This window comes from Onychomys torridus, chromosome 16 (assembly GCF_903995425.1).
Source record: "Onychomys torridus chromosome 16, mOncTor1.1, whole genome shotgun sequence".
Classification (NCBI taxonomy): domain Eukaryota; kingdom Metazoa; phylum Chordata; class Mammalia; order Rodentia; family Cricetidae; genus Onychomys; species Onychomys torridus.
This window is the reverse complement of record NC_050458.1, coordinates 33,789,038-33,804,461: the sequence shown is the minus strand read 5'-3', so window position 1 is coordinate 33,804,461 and position 15,424 is coordinate 33,789,038. Positions and strand designations below refer to the sequence as shown.

At 44.0% G+C, this 15,424-nt stretch overlaps 1 protein-coding gene across 2 annotated transcripts in view; it reads left to right on the top strand.

The window, feature by feature from the left end:
* The window catches only part of Zfat (zinc finger and AT-hook domain containing), a 188,343-nt gene that overhangs the window by 119,184 nt on the left and 53,735 nt on the right, over nucleotides 1-15,424 (top strand). For both annotated transcript variants that reach the window (XM_036208746.1, XM_036208745.1), the window contains exon 11: nucleotides 3,595-3,683. In XM_036208746.1, the coding sequence (XP_036064639.1) occupies nucleotides 3,595-3,683 (89 nt within the window). The remainder of the gene's footprint in view (nucleotides 1-3,594; nucleotides 3,684-15,424) is intronic.

The following is a 15,424-nucleotide window of genomic DNA, read 5'->3' as shown; positions in this document are numbered from 1 at the left end:
TTGGAACTTCGGATTAAGAAAGCAGTTGAATGCTTTAAGTGGGGCATAATGGGTCATCCTGGTAGGAATATGGAAGACAGGCTGAGAGCAGTCTAAATTATGATGGCTCAGCTCAAGAGGTTTCAGAGGAGAAGATTAGCAAGCTGCCTGGAGACTGTTCTTGTGACATATATATATATATATATATATATATATATATATATATATATATATATATATATATAGTGAAGAATGTGGTGCTTTCTGCCCTTGTCCAAAAATCTGCCCAAGGCTAAATTGAAGAGTTTTTGATGAATGGCATTGACAGAGATTTCAAGTCAGACTGTGCCCCGGCCAGCGGGGTTTCAACGGGGGTGGGGTGGGGGTGGGGGTGGGGTGGGAACCCACCTGTGGGAGCGAATGGAAGAGACAGAGGACACGAGGGACAACAGTAAGACAAGATTCTGATCAAGCTGCAGATTTTATTTTTCTCCGCTAGGCTTATATAGCATAGGAGGGGAGGGGGCAGGAAGGAGGGAAGGAAAAAAGGGGTGTGCAGAACATGGAAGGGGGTGCAAAATGTATGAAGCAGATCATGCAACTGTGAGATGTTGGCTAAGGTCACTGGTCAGGGGCCATTTATTCTTTTGCTAGGCTACCTGACTATGGAATGCTCTTTACATTCGGTTGTCATGGCACCTGACTGTGGTATGTTCTCTTATTTTTGGGGGCCTCTGGTTAGTAAAGGGGTGTTACTGCTCTGGGAAGGGGCAGTGGGCTTATGACTTGTTCTTTGGCCTAGCTAGTACTTTTCCATGGTTCATGTTTGGTTCCTGACATCTTGGTCCCTAACAAGACTCATTGACTGTGTTGTGTAGTCAGTCATTAGTGATCACACTTATGCAGATATATAATGAAAACAAGGAAGCTCAGCAAGGGAAAATACAAAATATTTAGTTTAAGGAGAAAAGGAGTAGCAGGAAATGTAATGTTGGAGCCAAGTCCAGTGCTCAAGGAGGTAAAAAATTTAAAGAGAAGCCTGATGCTGATGGAATAAAGGGGGCAGTGAACTCAGGGCAAGACTCTATCCAGCTAAGCTTCCAACAGGTGAGAAAGAATTACAGAAAAGCTTAAACAGTGAAGGAAACCTTCAAAACAGAAAGCTGATAAAAATGTATTTGAATGAGGGGACCAAGTTCCATCCCTAGCAAGCAGTAGAACTTGGCAGCGTTGGCCATGTAGGTCTGTCTTTAGAGTCAAGGACACAAGAAAATGGTTGTGGAATCTTACCCCCACCCCACACCATGGCTAAGGAAAGCTGCTGAGGCCAGCTGTGTGTCAGCAGTGTTCTTGCATGGAAGCCCAGAGAGGCCATTATATGAAGCTGTGAGAGTGAATCCTGGATTGTGTTGGAGACCCCAAGATGTTGGAGATACCAGAGGTGTGGAGTACCTGCCAAAGACAGCTGCTAACAGGGAATGGAACCAGCCCAAGAGAAAGAAGTAGGTTGCAGTCAACAAAGCTGGCAATAGTTGGAGATCTGAAGAGTGTTTTGACATTGGATATGGAGATGCAGAATTTGTAGATTATCCTGGTGGTTTTCATTCTTGCTTTGGTATTATAGTATTTCTTTACTGTGCTCCTTTACCTCCTTTTTAGAATAGTAATATATATCCTGTGGCATTGTATATTGGAAGTATGTGATCTTCCTTTTTATTTTGATTTTACAGGGGATTGCAGTTAGATTTCCATGAGTCTCAGAAGGGACTTTGGACTTTGAAGGTGTATTGAAAGTGTGAAAGACTATGGGGACTTTTGAAGTTGTTGTGAATGCATTTTTTTTTTTTTTTTTTTTTTTGTATTATGATATGGCTATAAGCCCATGGTGTCCAGGGAATGGAATGTGGTGATTTGAAGACTTTATATATTTGAATGCATAATCATCAGAGAAGGGTACTATTTGAACAGGATTAGGTGTGGCCTAGTTGGAGTGTGTCACTAGGAGTGGGCTTTAAGGTTTCAAAAGCCCATGCCAGGTCTTGTTGCTCTGTCTTCCTGCTGCCTATGGATCCAGATGTAGAACTCTCAGCTACTTCTTCAGCACCATGTCTGCCTGCATACCACCAGGCTCCACACCATGATGATAATGGACTAAAGCTCTGAAACTGTAAGCCACATCCAATTAAATGCTTTCCTTTAGAAGAGTTGCCTTAGTCGTGGTGTCTCTTCACAGTAATAGAACAGTGACTAAGACAATAGGTGACTTCTCAAATGTTGGATTGAGGGAAGAGGACTGAGTCAGAGGTGTGGATTTGGGCATCAAGCATGTGCCAGAACTGTGGAGAACAGTCATGTGCAATGATGCATCAGAATGTGGGCTGTGGGGCATCAGTTTATAAAGAATGATGGACATTGGGTACTGTCACCAAAATACTCAGTGACTAGTCAGAGACACACACAAAGGTGGTGGTGATGTCATACCAAAGAATAAGGTTTTCAGGTCATAGAATGTCAGCAGAATCTCAGGTAGTAGAATCATCTAGTAAAACCAGGAGCAACATCTGTCACTGTCCCGACCTAGTGGTTGCCTTCGTAAGAACGGGAGTCAAGGCCATGTGTGCCTTTCCCCAGTTTGCTTTGGCTTCAGGGTTGCAGAGCAGGGGAATATAGGGATGCAACTACAGAGAGTCTTACCTGTCTGGTCTGAAGTAGCAGTGTGGTGCTTTCCAGAGGAGCAAGGATCTCTTGGGATCCATGCTGTAGGGGCAGTAGCTGTGTTCCCATAATGCTGGCGCCATTAAGACCATGTACTACCGCAGATAGTAGCTCATACTTCTGTTTGGTTACATATTTGTATGATGGCAAATAGAGATTTTGTTTACTCTCATCAGAAGTGTAATGTGTTCCTCATATCCATTTATTTGTTTTGACACATACACCCATTCACTTGATTGTTGAATATTTATACATTGCTAAGACAATGATCTTCTCTGAAGTTGTCTATGGCACTGCTGTAGGCATGCTGTTGGCTGTCCCACCAGCATGGGAGGTTTGCACAGTGATCTTTCTCTGTGTAGAGCATCTTTCTGTAGACTGATCTGATGCTCAGGACCTCACCTTCACTGAGATGCCCTGAATCCTCAATATTCTGGCTTCCCTCTTCTCCAGGTTAGCTCTAAACTTCCTGTAGACTGCACACTTCTGGTTCCAGAAGGAAGATGCTGCTGTTTCATATTTCAGACCATGCTGTAGCCCTTTTTGCTGATGAGTGTCTCTCCATTCTCTGTCTCTATCTCTGTCTCTCTTGAACACCTCTGTTTTTTTTCTTAGTGCCCTTCTCTCTCTAGGTGGCTGGCCATACCTTTTCTCTTCCTGTAGAAGTGTGCTCCAATGTTAGTTACCGCTAAGAGCTTCCCTGGATGAATCTGGCCCCTCTCTTCCTTCGGTGGTGGGCTCCTTCCTGCTCCTACTTGCTGACAACTGATCATACTGGCTTTTGATGCCCTCTGAGAATCTGCTCTTCCGCCTGGCCAGGGCCACCTCTGCATACTGGCCCCGTTACGTGCAGGAGCTGCCAGCCTGGCATCGCTCACCTTGTCCTCCGCTTCTTTCCAGGGAAACAGTTCAAGTGCACAGTGTGCGACTACACAGCAGCCCAGAAGCCACAGCTGCTGCGGCACATGGAGCAGCATGCCTCCTTCAAGGTAAGGGGCATGGGGGGTGGCCGTGGGAATTCCATCTGGACACACGCCACTTTCGGCATTGCCTTTGCTTTCCAGACCTTTAGCTGGCATGGGTGGAGTCGGTTTTGTGCTCCTTTCCAGAAGCATAGTCTTTCTTTACGTTTTAGAGACTAATTCAAGGAATAGTGTCAGAGGATGTAGACAGGAGACAAGGCATGCATTTACCACTCAGAACTCGAGTAAGCTGAGGGGAAAAGTTCAGGTTTAGGGGTTGTGTCCCTGCCTGGACCTTGGATTACTGCAGGTGCATTGCCTGGTCAAATGGGTGTGATGAAGCCTACCCAGCAGGCTTTTTCTGTGAGTGGGCGAGTGCTCTGGTATACCCTTTGCAGTGCCTAGCACATGGTAGGGCTTGGAGGATGGCGTCTCTTTATCTTTTCCTAATACTTGGACGTGATGTTTCTTGAATGTGTGTGGTGGTGTGTACTTAGCCAGTCTCTCATGTAATTATGGAGAGGAAGAAAGGTGACCCAGTATGCTTTTCAGTCAGAACTCTGTGTATCACTTCAAGCAGCCTGACTCTTGACAGTGCTATTTTTCTTGGTGTACACAGGGTAATGGGATCTTTAAGATTTCTGACTACTTTGCTGTAAAATGTTCTTTGAAAATGCCTGCTGTAAAATTTCATAGAATTATCTAATACGGTCACCACGCTTACAGCTCCCACTGACTGAATGTCTCAGGTGTTGGCTTTGTATAACAAGGTGCATACCTATCATCTTGGACCTCCCCACAGTACATATGCAGCTCCTGTTTATCACATGAAGAACCTGATCCTCACAGTGTAGCTGATCAGCTCTAGTCTTTTCTGGCACATAGTGTGATGGCAGCTGCTATAATCATATTGACTGTGTCTGTCATTTGTGAGGTGAGAAGAACCTTCCCCAGCAGCAAGCTTACCCTGTGCTCACAACAGCTTGTGAAGGTTCCTAGCACTTCTCTTCATGTGATTGAAGGTGGACATACACTGAGCATCCAGAAACCCAAGGAGCCGGCACTTAAACCACATCCTCCCCGGTTTGTTCCATGCCGTTCATGCTGTGTCTTTCTCAGTGACTTTGGGGAGAAGGGAGGAGTTGGAAAAGCTACTGTCATGCAGGCTGTTTTCAGGGAGCTGATCCTGGGTCTACAGTGAACATGAGTTGCTAAGGTGGAACCCATGTATCACCTGGAGCATCCCATGACTGCGTCTGTTAGATCTTCCATTTTATGCCTGTGTTTTACATAATTGAAACGGGGGACTTCATTTCTCATCTCCCAGTGCACAAAGGTGTTTCATCAGCAGTCGACGCGTGTAGTCGCGCATTCCTCATGCTAGAGCTCACAGTGCATCAGAGCAGCCAGCATCTGTCTTTGTAGGTGAGAAAGTAGGCCCCGTGAGGGTAGTTCTTCTAGCTGCTGGCGTCTCGGGGGGCTTTGCATTCACCCTTGGTTTTCGGCTTGTCTTAACCAGGAACAGCTGAAGCAGCCTTTAGCCCTGAACTAAATCCTCGTTTTTCTAAGACTGGACTGTGATGTAGATGTATGGGGGATGAGTGTGGGGATTCATCCTGTCAAACATCCACACTGGGGCTTACCACCGATCTCCTCCGTGGTGCTCTTGGCATCCAGTGCAGGGCCTGGTGTTGCTGCCCTGAGCTGGTCCCTGAGCCATGGCTGGTCCCCCTCAGGCTTGCAGTAGAGTCTGGACCCTCTTTATCAAGTAGTACCACAGCTGAGAATGAAGCTCACACAGGTCGAGGAACACCACAGCCAGCCTCCATATCTGACCCCTAACTTTCCTGTGCCAGTCTGTCGATGTGAGATTTCTCAGTTAGCTCATAAAGCGGTATGGAATTGTTCCCCACCAGCCACTGTCATCCAGACAGTAGCAATTCCTCCTCTGTCTTCTCCCCTCGCACCCCTGTGTTGGTTTCCTCTTCCTAAAATGAATTGCCACCATGTTGTGTCAAAACAACATACATATTTTATAACTCAGGCCTCCACTAAGATCAAAAGAGAATGTTGGCAAGGCCAGTGTTCAAGGCCACGTCCTTGTCTTTCTGCACTGCTGGAGTCCCTTGCAGCCCTTGGCCTATAGGCCTTCCTCTATTTCAAGGCCAGCAACAGGGTGTGCCCCTTCATATCTTCTCTGACTTTCTTTTGGGGCTGGGGAGGGGGTGATGTTGGAGAGATGGCTGTTGAACAACCATGAACACCTGAGTTTACTCCCCAGCAGTCACATGAAAAGCTGGATACAGGGATGTATGTCTAGAAATGCAGCAGTGGGGAGATGGAGACAGGTAGATCACTGGATGTGGATGCCTGCCAGCCTAGCTGAGTCAGAGAGCGAGATCTGGGTTCAGTGAGAAATCCTTTCTTAGAGCGTAAGGTGGAGATTGAAGATTACCTGCCTGGTAGTAGCCTCTGCTCTTCACGTGCCCTCATGGCCACATGTGCAGGGGTATACAAGCATGTATATACACATACCACATGTGTACGTACACACACACACACACACACACACACACACACACACACATCTTGTGTGCGGTGGGGATGTGGCTCAGATGATAGAATGCTTGCCTAGCATACTCTCTATTTCACTTCCCACCATGTAAATTTAAAATGGCGGCACATGTCTGTGATCCCAACACTCAGGAGTTGGACACAAGAGTTTCATAGTTCAAGGTCAACTTTGACTGGGTAGCAAGTTCAAGACCAGCTTGGGATGTATGACACCTTGTTTCAAATAATAAAATATTTAAAGGCCTATGTGATGATACTCATATAACCCAGGTAAAGACCTTAGCCTATGGTCAGTTGATTGATTAGTGACCTTTGTCTTCATTCCTGTCCTTAAGTTTTTGGTTATTACTGTGTTTTCTTCAGTTGACAGGGATGGAGCCAGGCATCATACTCATACTGGGGCTTAGGAAACCTAATCCCTGGTCCAGTCCTGCAGTCTTAATTCCTTAAGCAGTTTCATGGATTAGGACATGGGTGTCTTGGGAGGGACATTGTTCTGCCAATCATATTCCCCCACATTTTTTCCTTTCATTTCTGCCTGTGGAAGTGCTTTTTTATGGGGGCCAGAAAATGCACAGTATACAAGGACATTCCACCTGCCAATGCTACTAAACATTCAGCTTTCTCATCTTCACTAGTGTTCTGTTTGGCCCGGGATCCTCAGGCAGATACCACTGAACTTGTGCAGCAGCTGGTTTGCAAAATGAAAACAATTTGCTTTTCCTTAGGTAGATTTAATAATTTATCATGTATGACTTGTGACAGGAAACACTGAAGTAAGACAGATTCCTGGATTGTTTTTTAAAATGGTATATTTTCTATTTATGTATTTATTTAGTGTTCACTAAGAGTTGAGAATGCTTGTAAATTCCTTTCTTTATAGAATAGAGAATGCTTTCGGTGCATTTTTTTTTTTTTTTAAGATGAGCTTGCAGTCCAACAGTAAGTGAGATTTTTTTTTTTTTTTTAATGGAAATCATTGCATCAGCTTTAGTACTGACAAAGCTTTGTTGGGTTCCATGGCATGGTTTGCTGAAAATGCTCCACATGTGAGTCAGAGCTGAAGGCAGGGTAGAGGAACCTCCTAGCTGAAGGAAGGCCCAAAGACCCTTAATGCAGTTAGAAAACCACTGCCTTTCCCCCCAGTATTTTCATTCATTTCACACTTAATGAAAATAGACTTGCAAACTCCTTGTGACTACAACCGAAGCATTGAGTTCCATGCTTTATTTGATCTTGCCCCTCACAATTGAGTCCTTTGCTTGCTCCCAGTTTGGGCCGTTATAAATAACTGCACAGCGGACATCTTCATGCAGGAAGCATTTTCATGTCTCCTGAAATCTAATGGGTGATGAAGTTCAGAGCCCAGCTCATCACACAGACAGTATATGCAATCAAAATGCATTCCCAAGGGCACAGTCTGCCTCAACCTTGCAGGGTTTAGGGATTGAACTAAATGGGGCAAGAGGGAATGAAGAGACAACTAGCACCCATACAGCAAAGCTGGTTGATTTGGGAAACACCAGCAGTTCAGAAACATATTGTTTTTGTTTTCCAAGACTGAATTGAGGAGATGGGTTTATTATATACAGCTGAAGTGAACAAGGAGGCAGGTTTAGCTAATCTGTGTGTGTGTGGGGTCTCTGCAGGGGAGCAGTCTCAGGCTGTAAACACCTGCACATACTGTCAACATCCACACATGAACCCAGGGAAGGCTTTGCCATTTCCCTGAGCCTGACCTGGGGAAGGCTTTGCTATTCCTATGGATCGGAGGCACTGGTGTCCTTGACATGGTTGTGTTCATGTCAACAGTACCCCCTCACTCAGGACTTAACCACTTCTTACATATTTGCTCAGGGCTTCCTCTACTTCCCACAACAGTCAACGCTGTTGACCTCAGAGGAGTGCTGGAGGAGACACTTGGAAGTGATGGGCAGCCACTGAGCTGGAAGGCTTAAATAATGGGCTAGTCTTTGTGTCTGGCTGCACAATGCCTGGCTTAAATATGATCAGTAATAGTTGGTTAGTTCCACGACATCTGTGCCAGTGTTAGACCAGTGAGTATGTGTTTCCAGGCAGGCTTTTATTGTAGCTCGAATACACTCTTTTTTTTCCAAATGAAGTCTTGTCTTTTCATCTAAAGAAGATGCTTCATTTTGGTGGTATCATATCTATCATTACATACCAACTTTGGGAATTAGATGCTGGATTCCCTTGAATCATGCATCCTGTAATGTTGGGTCTAATGTCTAGTTCTGAATTCGTGGCTGTGCTGTATTTTTTTCTTATGAGAGATATAGGGGGTGTAGAGGGTGCTACTGCTCCAGGTGTGCAGGTGATGAGGAGGGGAAGAAAGGATTGAGGGGAACCCGAAAGGAGATGACTAGAAGGGTGTCATAGGAAAGTCTAGTTAGGCATGAATCACAGCCACATATACAAATGGTTGCTCAGATCTACCATTGTAGCTGAGTTGAGCCTTTCTCCATCTTTCCTTGAATTATTTCCTAGCCTGATAGATTAGCACTCATTCAAGGAAACAGAGATTTCTCTTAGCATGCTTTCGGGTATCGAAGCCTCAGAATGGAATTTTAAGATTACTTTAAAATTCAAGGAAAATGCTGAGCAGCTTGAATTATTTTCATATAATACTTTTAAAAATTTATCTCTTGTTGTTATAAAGACTTTTCTCATAGGCAAGTATGTAAAAAGAATTGGACACAAGGAAATAACTTGGGTACATGCTAAAACGTTCAACTTTATCGATTAAAAAAAATCAGCAAAATCATGCTGAGGTCATTTTTCACTCACATCAGAGTTCAAGTACACACCCCACTTCAGGCCACAAGGGAATAACCCTGTTCATGTATTGTTGATGGGAGTAAAATGGTGTGTGCCCCAAGGAGATGAATACAGCAGAATCTGTTACCACTGCAAGTGTGTGACGGATGATGTAAAATAGTCACTTGTCAGAATTCATCTACTGCATAGATCCTTCCAGATATATGAAACGTAACGATAGGATTATCTAATAGAAATAGGTAATATATCCATGTATATGGTAAGGGTTAAGTAAAAAATCAGCAAACAACAACAAAATAATCTGTAGCTTCAAAGGAGTTAAAATATCTCTCTGCTCATTTCTATAGAAAGATGTCCAATCTGTATAAGAAACTGCAAAAGGAAGATTAAAAATGATAAAACTGCATTTCTTATGTTTACTTTCAAGCTTTTGTAAAAATCTATGCAAAATAAACAGGCACATTATCTACTGGGGAGGGCGAGAATACAAACTGAGTACATGGAAAGACAGGGTTATAGTGACATGTGTCGTGAGTGTACACATATGCATGTTTGCATGTGTGGGGCACATATGTTCAGGTTTCATATATGTATGCATGTGCAGGCATACAGTGCATCAGTGGAGACCAAAAGCCGACGTTGAGTGTCTTCTTCAAATACTCTCTCCCTTATATATTGAAGCAGGATCTTTTGCTGAACCCGGAGCTTACTGTTTGGGCTGGCTAGCTTGCTGTAAGAATCCTTGCCTCTGCCTCCTGTGCACTTAGATTGCAGATCATTGGCCATGCCCACCTGGCTTTTGCATGGGTTCTGAGGATATGAGCTCTGGATCTCACACCAGCCTGGGGAGCTCTTTGTCCACGGAGCCATTTCCCCAACCTATGCCTGATTTTTGAGCTATGTGAGTTAAAAGGGTCACCTCTTTGATATATGTAAGCAAAAACCACAACACTGTAAGAAGAAAAAAAAAAGATGGCTTAGATCTAATGTGAGAGCAGAGTATGAGTATGTCTCTAGTCTTTGGTGCTCTCCTGCCTGCATGGTGGTGAACCACCTTTGGTATTTGAAAGCCCCAGAACAATGAGGTAGCCTAGAAACTGCAGGCTTTAGAGTCCGAGTTAGTTCCCAGCCATGCCATTTGTAGGTTGTGTCATTTAACTTCTTTATGTTAATCTTATTACCTATAAAATGCTGATGGTGATATGTCTCCTGGTGTTGGGGATATTAAAAGCAGTATAATTTTATGAGCAGTGTGTCCAGTACATGGCACCTGGTGGGTGATCAAAGGATGCTGGCTGTATTTTTCCTCCTGTATCTCTTGAAAATGAGTCCAGTTTCACAATAGAACCAAAGGAAGGGGTGTAAACCAGCTGATCATGCCCATATTCTTTTTGTTTGGATTTAATTCTGTTTATAAAGCACTTACTCTAATATTCTCATAATTTTTAAAATTTATTTCTAGACACTGATGCTCTTTTCTTTGTTGTGTGAATTGTCACCAGCATCGAGCAGATGAGGGCTGCTCCATTGGTGCCGCTACTTGCCATCTAGTGGACACTTGTGGGGCTCCTTGTTGATGTAAGCCACTGTTTCCCTCTTTGAAAACTTTCAGCAATGATGTAATTATTTCAGAGACTGCTGTGAGGAAACAGGATGGAAGCTATCCACTATAACCATAGTTGTGTGGAAGGCAGGGGAGAGCACCAGCTTTCTCTCTCCATAAGGGGCGCCAGCTCTCTCTAAGGCCCATTTCCACTTTCCATACCAATTTGACTTCTCTGTAGTCAGCACTGTAATCATTATTAGATCTTGGAAATGTGTAGAGAGTGAATTTCTAGCCCTAGGGGTGCTCTCAGTGAGCCATAGCCCAGCCATTGACCTTGACCTCGACGCTTTCCCATGTGGTTCTGACGTAGAAGTTTGCAGGGCTCCGAAACCACTACAGTGGGTTTGGAGCTTTGGGAGGAAAAACCCTTCCATTTGGAGCACATTCCTGTAGACCTCCTACACTTAATTTGTTTCTGTGTGCGTTCACATGCGTGGCGTGTGTGCTAGCCATAGAAGCCTGTGTGTAACCAGTCGGACAGTCACTGTGTTTTAACTAGAGTGCCCAGTCATTTATAGTTAGTGCAACTGCTAACATGCTGGAATACTAAGATCAGCATCTTCACATGTTCTGAGAGCACAGTCAGGGCTTTGCTTCCAGTAAGGCAAAGCTCTTGAGCACCAACACTCCTGGACATCACTAAGCTGCTGGATCTCTAAGCATGAGGCTGTCAGCTTGACAGGTCTTTACAGAGTGGCTGCCCACTGCATGTTCATGTTGGCCCTCCCCCACTCATGCTAGACCCACAGTAATTTCCCCTGGAAGGAAGGCAGTTGAGGCAATGCCAGCTGCAGGCAGAAGTGACAGACACAAGGTCACCCACAGAGTACTCTAGTGGCTTTTATAGAAAGATTTTGTCTACACAGCATTATCCACAGGTAGGATAGGGAGGACCTTGAGTCATGTCCCCTCACATGCACCCATGGGAGAAGCACTAGTGTCCAGCTGGAGGAAAGCCCTGTGTCTTACAGCAAGGCCTGCTCTCATGTGTTTTAAACTGTCTTGGAATCCAGGCTTGTCACTGCTGGGTGATCTTGGGCAGGTCCCTTAACCTTTCTAAGTTACCTGTTGCTTAGGGATAGAAGCAGTACCTTGGCCACCTCTCTACCCTTGACACTAGTAAGAAACTAAGGGACAAGGACTTACCAAGTGGTTCTCAGATGGTTGTTTCTACCCTTCTCTGCCATCTTCCTTGTCACAGTGAACATACCTTGACTGTGCACACTCTCTCCTGTCATGGTTCCATTACTCAACATTCTTGGTATCTGAAGCGGGCTCCTTCTGTTCTTAGAATTATAGTCACATGATCCACTGATGTGACAATTTCCTTAATGGTGTCCTGTAACACAAATGTATAAATATACTGCTTGGTGGAGAGAACCTTTTACCAGGTGTGTCTTCCATATGGCATTCTTGTGAACATCTAGTCATGCCCTCCTCAGCAGCCCCACCCCTTCCTGCTGGACCCACTGGGCATGCTTTCCAAATCTGCTTCCTGGCAAGGGTCATCATGCTCTGTATTTCTCTACCATTCTCTCCTCATCACTGCTGCCCATGAGTGCTTTCCATCACACTGATACATGTCACAAGGGCTCAGCACTGGAGAGACTTTGCACACTAGCTCCATCCTCTACAGAGCTTCAAGGACACCAAGAATCTCCTGGCCTCTGGAGCATAAGCTTTTTTTTTTTTTTTTTTCCTAAAGTAGTGTGTGAGTTGTGCAAGTCTGCAAAGAAAAATTCAGTCTGAAATCAGCAGTTTTGAAATATGTACCGTTTGGAAACTGTTCAGGGTGGCTGAATGCTGAGCCATCTTTATTAGCTTCCTTTGTTTCTAACACAGCATGTGACCTTCTTGGCCATTGGTCCTTCCCTTTTTGTGGCCAGAGAGATCTTAGATATAGCTGAGGTTGGGAATTGACCCGTCACCTCGACAACACACTGTCCAATTTATATTTGATATGTATTAAAAGAGGTTGAATCCTTGACAGCCCATGCCATGAGTCTTTTGCTTTCTTGCAGTTGAAATTTGCCTGGCCACAGCATTGCCACAAAACTGATAAGAGGTAAAGGAGACCTTGATCTCTAATCTCATTGTCATTGACAAGCTTTCTCCAATTCTTCCATATGGAGTATATCATACCACAACTCAACAACCAGAATTTTCAAAGACAAAGTAGGAACAACTAAAGGATTCAGTTTTTATTGGATCTTTTGTTGCAAAGTACGTGAGATGGTCTGGGTACTGGGCACTTCTCTGTTAGGCACTTTTCCTGGTGCATAGGCTTCTAGGCTGAAGTCAGGCCTCTGCCAGTTTCATAGGTCCCTGCAGAGCCAAATGTGCATCAAAAATAATAGCCATTGTATGGAATATTAGGGAAAAGTTATGCCTAGGAGATGTGGGAACTCAGAAGACCAGCACAACAATTCTTCCAGCTGCATTTTTTTAAAGTTTTATTTCAGCTGAGTTAAGATTATATTATCCTATTGATTAAAATTCATATTTTTAGAAACCTGGAGCATGATGGCTCTCCATCATGATAACTACAAGTCAGAGGGAATTTGAACAGTACTCCGTAGAGGAACAAAAAGGGTTCAGTGTCCACAAGCCCATCAGTGGTATGGTGATGTGAATTATATGTTTATATGTGGGGAGAATTGGGGCATATGTGATTTGCATAATTAAGCAATCCTGGTCAAGATGTGGTCCTGCTTATCCTTGTCTCTGGATGTTCTGGATGTGCTGCACAAGGTGGTTAAAGAAGCCCTTATTGCTTGAGAGGCCAGCTGCCTCTCAGGAGAGGGTTACCTTGCTCTGTGGTGTGACCTCTCCCTCATGGACAGTTGCCCTTATCTGGGAAAGGGTCTGCCCTATGAAGTTCCTCATTTGGGAATCTAAGGTGACTCAAGAAGAAAGTTTAAGGATAATGACTTACCTATCTTCATCCAAAGTAAAGGGGACAGACAGGAACAACAAAGGTAGAAATGTCAGGCTTTCATCCTGCATTTACAAACAATTACCTTGTAGGTCCAAGTTGCAGAGCCAACTCCCTTTAGCAAAAGCAGTTGCTAAGCATCTGTATCATAATCTCTTCTTGTATTCTGATAGTGAAATAAGTGCCAAAGGCCTTTGTAATATGATCTCAGCAAGCTGCAGTGAGGTATGCATGGAGAAGGTAAAGGGCGTGTGAGCACACAGAACACACGAGATCAGATATTCAAAATTGGACAGAGATAGTATTTAGGATGAAGTCAGCCATGGAGGTTGCTGTGTAAATAGTTTATTACTGGCTTTCCTTCTAACCCCTGTGACAAAGGGATTGGAACTGAAGAGATAATCTCAAGTAACTAGAATGGAAGACAAACATTTGTAAGCAATTCCAGTTACTAGTACCCCCAAGTGATCTCACAATGCCAGTTGTTGGACATTGCTATGTAAAGTGTTTTATATGCATACTTTACTCTGCCCTGATAACCCTTCTATGCAAGTATTAATATCTCCATGTTATAGATCAGAAGACTAAGGCCCAGAATTGAGTAAAAGGGCATGAATTAGGAGGGCTGCAGTTTTAAAGGGATGGTACATGGGTTTCGATCAGTGACTTTGTGGCATCATGACTACATCCGTTAGTCTGTGCCTTCAGAGCTCAGTGACTTTTTACCCCTTTGTCCTTTTCCCACTCGCTGCCTTGAGGATGTACACCCACTGGTGTGTGTTTTGTTATCAAAGCTCAAGCACAGACTGCTGACTGAGCCCAAGTTAGCAGCCCGAACTCTTACCAAGTAAGTGGAAACCATAGAACTCGTGGGCAGCAGGTAGGACTAATGTGGGGTTTTGTGGCAGTTTCTATTTTGTGTTTCTGTTCTTAATTTGAAGGACAGTCAGAGCTCTGGTACTGAATTTGTTTCTCTCTTTCCTATGAGTGTGGGGAAGTGTGTGGGAGGAAGATGGGAGGTGTGGACCTGGGTGGCACATGGGCCCCTTGTTAACTGCCTTCCAGCTACAGAGCCTGTGCCAAAGACCATCTGTGTCATCTCAGTCCTGTTGTGCTTTAGATCTTTAAAGCATCTCTGGAAAAATGGCAACTGGATAGTCTTAGGCTAAATTAAAATCCTATCCATCCATGAGTATGTGGTATATTCTCTGGAAACATTGCATTTTTGACCTCACAAGCGATTACCAAAATAATAACAATAGTAATAATAGAATAAAATCAATAACCAGCCAACGCTAAAGATTCTTCTAAGCTCTTGCACCAAATGCAATTAGTGTGGATTGATTTACTGTTACTTACCGTGGTGATTTAATTGCCTCAAGATAAGCTGTCTTTGAACTTGTGGTACCCATGGCCTTAAAATATTTATTCTTTCAAATTGTTTAATTTGTCTCTGGCCTTATTTGAATACTGAGCTAGCTCTCTGCTTTTTAGTTGATATGAAGATCTGACTCTTGCTCTTTGGATCTTTACCCTGGGATTGGTTTTGTTCCTGCCATGGTCGACTGGGGGTAGAGCTGAGTCCCACCTTTGAATGATGGAATTCTTAAAAGAGACAGGGAAATTAGAAAAACTTTTCACTCCTGGCTTGGTAAATTTGTCTTTGAGACTCCCAACTTTCAGAATGGCTAGGACGGAAAAACAAAACAATAGCAACAAACTTCTACCATGCCAGACCTGCCTGCATTGCAAGGAGTGAACGGCATCTTCATTCATGCCTGTATCCTGTGAGCCTCAGAGCTACTTAGACATCTTTGGCACAAACATCTCTGAAGGCTAGTCACCAGGAACAAG